Raw genomic sequence first — 7,839 nt, 5'->3', positions numbered from 1 at the left:
TCACTCAAATTGAACTGTACGATTCATGCTGAATGACATTGCATGTCAGATTCTTCCAACCCCACAACGGGATTCAGACACTTTCTCATTCCTTCTAATGCTTAGGGCGCCGGAGCTGAAGTCAAAGCGTCGGAATAACCAGGATATCTCGGAGGCAAACCTGCCGGAGTATAACCTTTCCACTCAGATTCCTCTTCTGAAGAACCAACAGGCGAAGGAGAATGAGAATGATAAACGTTGGATCGGGGGCTAAGAATTCCGGCGAGGGACGACGTGGAAACGGAGCGTGTCAATGTAAGTGGAGGCGGTCTGAGTCATGTCGAGGGCGAAGAGGGATGCGTCTGTGGGAGCGAAGAAGGTGAAGGGGCGCGAGGTGGCATTGTTGTCGTTCTGGTGAGAGAGAATGTCCATTTGAAGTTGGGAGAAGATGGGGTGGTGGAGGGAGTAAATCTCTTCTGCATTGCACAAGTTGGGCCGCTGGGATTGGGCTGCTGAGATTGGGCTGCTGTTAGTGGAATGACAGTGTTTTGGCTGCTGTTTCCCTGGGAATTTTGCACTGAGACTTCATTTTGGCAAAGAGCCCTCGAGCTAGGATTTTGCAAAAGGGAAAACGAGAGAGAACGAAAGAGAAAGTGGAGCTCTAGGGCTCAAGGGCCACTTACCCAGAGGAAGACTGGAGACACGTGCGGAGTTCGAACCGGCGAAGTTAAAGAAGTTGATCGAAGGGCTGAAGATCAAGAAGGAGGGAGAAGCGTCCGATTGAAGAAGAGCGCGAAGCGTCGAAGAGGTTTTCTTCCCCTTTCCCTTCTCCCTCTTTTTTTCACCCTATAAAAGAGGGGTTTGTAAATAGCTTTTTGTGTGTATTGTACGGTGGAGGCTGACAGACTCCACTCCACTGGCGAGAGTTCTGTGAGCGAGATATCGTAGTTAGGTTTTTTTGACTCTTTTCGTAGAGTAGCGTTAACTCAAGGTGGTGACAGCCCGTGCTCGGCTTTGCTTCTACGGTTATTTCTCCTTGTACTTTTCTTTTGCACTTGTAATAAACTTTGATTTGTTGGAGTTGTTCTATTCCGATTACGATTCTGGTTTGATTTCAATATTTGATGTGATTTCAGTATGTTTCTTTATTCAATTGTGATGTTAATTCGTTTAATTGCATTTGTTAGCAGTAAAGAGTTCCACTTTTATATTGATGCTTTGAGATTTAGTTTACAGTTGTATTTGATGTTTTTGGTTGAAGTAGTTAGGTTATGATGATTGATTCTACTTTTAATGCAATTTGTAAAGATTAGGTTTTAGTTTCCTGAGTTTAGAGTGTACTAGTTCTGTTTAGATAGTTTCTGATAATTCCTGTTGATCTAGTATTTTCGTTTTGATTGAAATGTGTAGGAGTTAGATGTTGTTGGGTTCATATTGGTTGCATTTCTGAGTTCTTAAATGTATAGTAGATTAGAATTGAATTGTTAGGTTTCATCCCTGCTGCTTTTTGATTTTTCATGTTAATAAAAGTGAGAATATTAAAAGTAGATGTTTCATTTGTCTTAGAATAGGCTCTGATGTTTGTTGAGGGCGAAATTCTGAGTTAGGTTTACATTGGATTGGGGAATTGAGTGAGATTACCACATTCAAGTTCTGAAACATGAACTTAAAAGACCCCAAAGTGGGCTTATTTTCACATAATTTCCTTCTGAAGAGTAATCAAAACTCTTAGCTCAAATCCTTTGTGAAACTGATTTTGAGTTTTGTTTTTGACCAATGTTCATTCATTTCTTCTCCTTTAATTTGCTTTTTCTGCTGTAATAAATGTAGGACAGTTTTGAGTCAAGTTCATTTTATTCATTCTTTGCTTTATTCCTTCATTTTTGATTGGTTTTCTACTGAGTTGATCTTGAATTTAGATTGTGATTCTTCTATTGTCTCTTAAGTTTTTAGGTTCTGATTATGTGATATGCCAGTCCTTGCCTTCACCTCTAAATTTCCATAACACGTATAGGAATATGATTTTTCTTTTATTCATCATTGTTTTCTTTGCATATTCAGGTTCGTTTAGTCACAACATTAATAGGTTATAATATAGGTTCAGATTCTGTTATTAGCTTGCATGAGTAGATTTACATTAGTTTAGGTCCTTTCTTTTAGCATTAATTCCTTAATCTAGTTTGGGATTCATATTAAAATTTCATTTTCTTTATTTTAATACAGATTCTTTAATTCTTTTCTCTCATTTCCCATGCATCATATAGGATTAGTTTAAATACAGTTTTACGTTTGCATCAGCATTTAATAGTTCAATCCTTTTTAGTTCCATTCATTTTAATTGTCCCCACCTAGTTTAATAGTAATAGTTAGTAAATAAAAAGACCTTAACTCTACACTTTAAAACTTGATTTTAGCTGAGTCCTAGGATTGATATCTTGGTTGCCCTATGCTACATTAGTGGGGACCAAGTTTTGTTGGCTTTTTGTGCGACCAAAAAGAGTTTCAACAATGGTGCCTAAAAAAGCCTGGTGCATCCTCAATTCTCTGCAAGCCTGTGATTTTATTGTTATTTTATATTTTATTTTTGCCTTTATAATTATTCGTATGATCTACTATACTAAACACTGATACTTGTTTACAAGATCCTGGTAGAGGATTTAATCAATAATCAATGACATTGTGGAATCACTTACTGATTGGACAATGAAGTATAAGGACTAAAATGTGTAAAGTTTTTGTTTTCTTTGAATCCTTGATTACAATATGGACGTTCTGGTTCATGTTCTTCTCCCTAGCCCCCATGTTATATGCTAAAACCACATATAAGCTTGCTTACATTACTACAGAATCAGAATAAGAAGAACTTCGATCTTCTATTAGCTTAGCTCTTTTGGTTAACACAATGTACACTTTCGTTCTTTTTTGGTTGTATCTACTCTGGACCTTAATATTCTGTAATTTGGTTCAGGCTCAATGTTCTATCTCAGTAAAATTGAACACAAATTGCCCCTGCCTCCTCCTCGTCTTGTTCTTCCCATTCGAGAAGCCATTCACATGGAGCTTGAAAAACTTTTCTTAGATAAGGTTTTTTGTTGCTACTGTTTTCAGTTTCCGTATTGAACCATTATTGTGTAATTGACTTAATTTCCTTGGCTTCATTTTTGGTTTCTATAATCATGTCAGGTTATAGCAAACTTGGGCCTTTGCATTTCTGTATATGATATCATATCCATTGACGGTGGATTTATCTTTCCAGGTGATGGGGCTCCGACCTATACGGTATGAATTCATGGGTTTGTTTTGAACTTGTTATCCTGCATGTGATGAGAGTTCAAAGTTGAACCAAACTTTTATGTTTAAAAGTCATGTTTGCTTCTCATAACAAAGTAGTTTGACTTTATTAGGAAAGAATTGTTGGCTGACCTAGAGTTTAATCCTTAAATTTTGATTAATGGCCACAAAATTGTTGATATTCTATTGAGTTGTAATGAGTCTTTTTCAGCATACTGGAACCTGCAAAACGGTTGTACTTTATTAACATCCCTTATTTACAATTTATGACGTATTGTAAGGTCATACTTAGATAAAATTTTCTGTAAGTATTTATAAAGGAAAATGAGTTAAAATGAATTTAACTTCAGGAAGTTAAAATCAACTTATGCACTTTGACTTATAAAGAAGTTCTCATCTAATTCTCCAAAATTAATGTGCATAAATTGATTTTGAATTGTGGAAGAAGTTTGTTTGATTCATCATACGTTTTATTTTTTTTTCTTTTATTGTAAAGTTTATCCAAGTTGTGCTTAACTCACTACTTTTGGTATGATGGCAGAAATGATTATATATTTAATTGTGTCTATGCAATAACTAAGTTCCAATATTTCTGGCAGGTCGTATTCAATATAATTATGTTTCGTCCATTTGTGGGGGAAATTATCACTGCAAGGCTTATTTCATCTGATTCTAATGGCTTACAATGTATGTCTCTGTTTTAGCTAGTTGATTTTGTTTCTGTTGACATGCATGATTTAGTTCCTCAATACTGTTCTATGATGCATATTGCTGGAGAAGAATCACTTTTATGTCTTACTTTTGTTTCATTTCTCTGTTACATTTTACTCGTAGCACAATACTTTCAGAACCGATTAGAGAAGCGAATTGGTTATAGTCAATATTGCCTTAAAGCTTTTATATTTTCTTCCTTTTATGTTTTGGTTTGTTGGGTTGGGCTTTAATTTGTGTTCAGCTTAGTTTGTCTTTCTCTTTTAATTTAAAGCATGATATTATAATAACAAGATAAATGAAAAACAAATATTATAAACTATTTAAAGCGTAACATATAACATATAATCTAAATAATTATTAGTAACAAGACTAAATAAATGATAACAAATAATATAATATAATAAATTAATTAATATTAATAATAAAATAATTTCAGAATGTGATAGGATATGTAATTTGTATGTTAGGAGAAAAAAATATATAGAAGTAATTGTTAGTTGGGTTGTTAGGGGATTGTTGGGTGGAGTGAGGCTTTCTATATATAGTGGGGGTCTTTGTATGCAGGGGGCGTTTTTGAAAATTTGGAGAAGTGTTGGCAGGATCATTGGCATCCTGTGAAGGGAACGTTGTCCCTTGGCTGCATTCATGCTGTATTTGTTGCCTAGAATCAATAATACAAGATCTATTCAGTGATTATAGGTGGTTGCCGTGGGTTTTTCCTGGTTTCCTCTATCTAGGAACCTGACAGTCAGTCATCATGCTATTCTATTAGGATCGATAACTATGAATTTAATTGACGCTAAAAGTGTTTTCTAAAAGAATAATGTGACTTTTCTATGATGGAGTTGTTACCAGAGCTAGTTTTTGTATTTCTGTATCTGTAATGTGACACTGAAAACAACCTATTTTTTTCATCATGAAACAACACCATCTACTATCTGCTTTATCTGAAATGTTAATTGATTGTCAAATATTGATTTATTCAAGATAGTCCTGCTTAATAATTCTGAATCTGTGGCTGGCAGTAAGTCTTGGATTCTTTGATGATATTTTTGTCCCTGCACATCATATGCCCTACCCAAACCACTTTGTTGAGGATGAACAAGGAAAAAGGTGATGTTTCCACTATCTAGTTTGACTTTTTGGATTATCTGTGAACCGGATGCAAACAATCTTTTATTGTTATTATTGCTGTTTTGTTATTATTATTATTATTATTTGTTGAATGTAGGGTATCCTTTAGCGAAGAGTCAACAAGTAATTCTTTGAGGTACTGAGATTTATCTAACAGCCGACATCTCCCATCAGTAGTATTCCTTACTACCATTTATTATTTTTATGTAATGCATACCCTGCTATTTATGATAAACATTATGCTTATCTGTTCTTATTCAAATTACATCAGGAAAGGCGTATGGTTTTGGGATTTTAACGACCAAGAATATCCTATTCAAGAAACTGACGTGGTTAGCAATTCTTTGCCCTTTTTATTAAACTATATGATTGGAAATGTAAAAGTAGATGGTCTGTATAAGGCCTTAAATAATTGAGGTTTCTAGATTTTAAAAGTCCTCAAATTTGTACCAGCCTTCTATTAAAATTGTATCTTTTCTTTTAAATATTAGGGGCAGAGAGGCTGAATTTTCATGATTAGAATAGGGCTCCAAAATTTTTAAGACAGATCTGATTGGAAAAAAAATAAGCTAAATTTTTTACACCAATATGGCAGATCAAATTTCGTGTTCAAAATGTGAGTTATCCACAAATTCCGGTCGAGCAACCAAAAGAATCAAAGCCATTTGCACCTATGTTGGTTACTGTAAGTATTTTGTTGATCATCAAACCATTGTTTGCCTTTACTTTATTCATTAATGTTAAGAAGTGAATTTTAAACTTACTCAATCCTACAAAACTAGCTTGTAAGGTAAGGTTTGCACTCACTTATATATTTTAATTTAGTCAGACCCAACAAACAATGAATTTCGCTAGGATAAGCAATAAATCATGTCTCTTATACCATGCTAACAAGTGAACTTTAAGTCTAATCTAATCTTACAAAACCAACTTATAAGATGAGGTTTGTATCTACTTATATACTTTAATTTGGTTTTATCTTTAGTCAATGTAGGACTTACAACAATTGTCTTAGTTCATGAATACTTAAAACCACATAAGAGTGATGCAAGGTATAGTCGAATTGTACTACCTTTACCATGAATTTTTTGAATGCTTAAAACTAGAGAGAAAGATGAGAAGGGTGGTCCAAGTGTACTACATATTAAAAGGGGCAAAGTATATATGAATGCTTAAAACTAGAAAGAAAAGCATGGTCCAACTGTATTACATATTAAAAGATGCAATGTATATATGAACATTATAGTAGTGCTATATTACTGTGATGGGAAATTTAAGCATCTTTAAATTGTCTTGTTATTTTTTTTTTTTTGTATTTTTAAGATATTTCTATTATAGTTTTCCAGATTGGAGGTTTATTATAAGTACAAATCATTCTTTTATTCTTTCATTTTGATGTATTTAGGATGTTTTTATTATATCAGTGTTATAATGTATTGTTATGCATAATTGATAATGACTTATTAATTTCTTCATTGCGAACATCTTGTTTTGAGGGGGGCATATTTTTTGTAGAGGATCATACCCTCGTCTTAAAAGATTTCTTTTCAGGGCTTCCTTTATTATTTATCCTCGTGCTTCCACCTTAGTTTTGTCTGTGTCATACGCATCACAACATCTTAATTATGGAATAAAATTCTTGAAGGAGAAAAAAAGTTGATTCTCTTCTATTCACGACTAAAAAGTTGTAGTTGAACTTCTGGGCATTGTTATGGGAAGAGATTGGATGAATCCCTATTTAATCAGCAGTATTAAAACAAATTGTTATGCCTAACTAGTATTGCACATTAATGGAATAGTGACCTATCATGGTTTCTATTTTGTAGGGTTCGTTAGATCATGATGGTTTAGGCCCTGTTTCTTGGTGGTGTGCAGAAGAGATTGAGGTTGATGATGAGTAAAGGTGAGTTCAAAAGGTGGTGAAATTTTGGTCAAGTGAAGATGTCACTCCTAGGTCTTTTGTTTAGCCTATAAGATTAGGTTTAGAAGTTGGTTTGGTCTGATAGATTTAGGTTGCTCATGTCCCTGAAGATTAGGTCTTGTTCAATTACTTAGCTTTTTAAACTGTTTAATTTTAGTTCAATAGAATCAGTGTTTGTCTTTGAATTGAGCGTCCTAAATTCCTACAGTGCAGGAGGATGAAATGCAATTTATACATCTGATTTTGGGATCCATAATTAAAGTCACACACACAAAGTTTCCTAGAATTAATGACTTGCATTATATATTTCACGATTAATTAAAGACTTAGGACTGGGTATTTAATAAGGGGTTTAAAGGAAATTTTATTTTATTTTTTATAAAATTCATGTTAAGCCTCACTATGAATTATGGCATCTTAGCTCGGTTGACATTCTAGAGTTCATTTGCCATCTGCCATCTCATGAAAAATATCAAAAGGAAAAAAACATACAAAAATATGGCGGATCAAACCAAACCCATGCAAAACTTCAGAAACCTTAGCAGAGAGTTTAGGTCTCTCTTCATATGGAACACCAAAGAAATACACCTCCGGAACACCATGGGTCATTCCAAAATTTTATTTGGTTTACATCACCTACAGTCCAAGAAGTGTTTTCCAAAACAGTGTCATACCAATTATTAATACCAGGCCATATTCAACAGGATTTATATGAAGCAAGTTTTGGGTATTTGGACTTAAAATCCATGATCTCATTAGAAAAATCCAAGGCATAGAGCTACAAGCAAAATACCAAGCCA

General features: G+C 34.0%; 1 protein-coding gene across 1 annotated transcript; it reads left to right on the top strand.

The window, feature by feature from the left end:
- The first annotated feature begins 264 nt into the window (after positions 1–264).
- On the top strand, positions 265–7,224 carry LOC124828088 (uncharacterized). The gene is made up of 9 exons (XM_047301309.2): positions 265–787; positions 2,948–3,063; positions 3,163–3,258; positions 3,870–3,957; positions 5,010–5,097; positions 5,216–5,254; positions 5,390–5,450; positions 5,714–5,803; positions 6,945–7,224. Exons 1-9 carry the CDS (start codon positions 517–519, stop codon positions 7,017–7,019), a joined length of 924 nt encoding a protein of 307 aa, XP_047157265.2. The 5' UTR covers positions 265–516; the 3' UTR covers positions 7,020–7,224.
- Positions 7,225–7,839: the final 615 nt, after the last annotated feature.

The sequence above is a fragment of the Vigna umbellata genome, chromosome 2 (genome assembly GCF_029865625.1).
Source record: "Vigna umbellata cultivar VRB3 chromosome 2, Vumbellata_1.0, whole genome shotgun sequence".
Lineage (NCBI taxonomy): Eukaryota > Viridiplantae > Streptophyta > Magnoliopsida > Fabales > Fabaceae > Vigna > Vigna umbellata.
The sequence above is the reverse complement of the archived record's forward strand: the minus strand, read 5'-3'. Positions and strand labels throughout refer to the sequence as shown.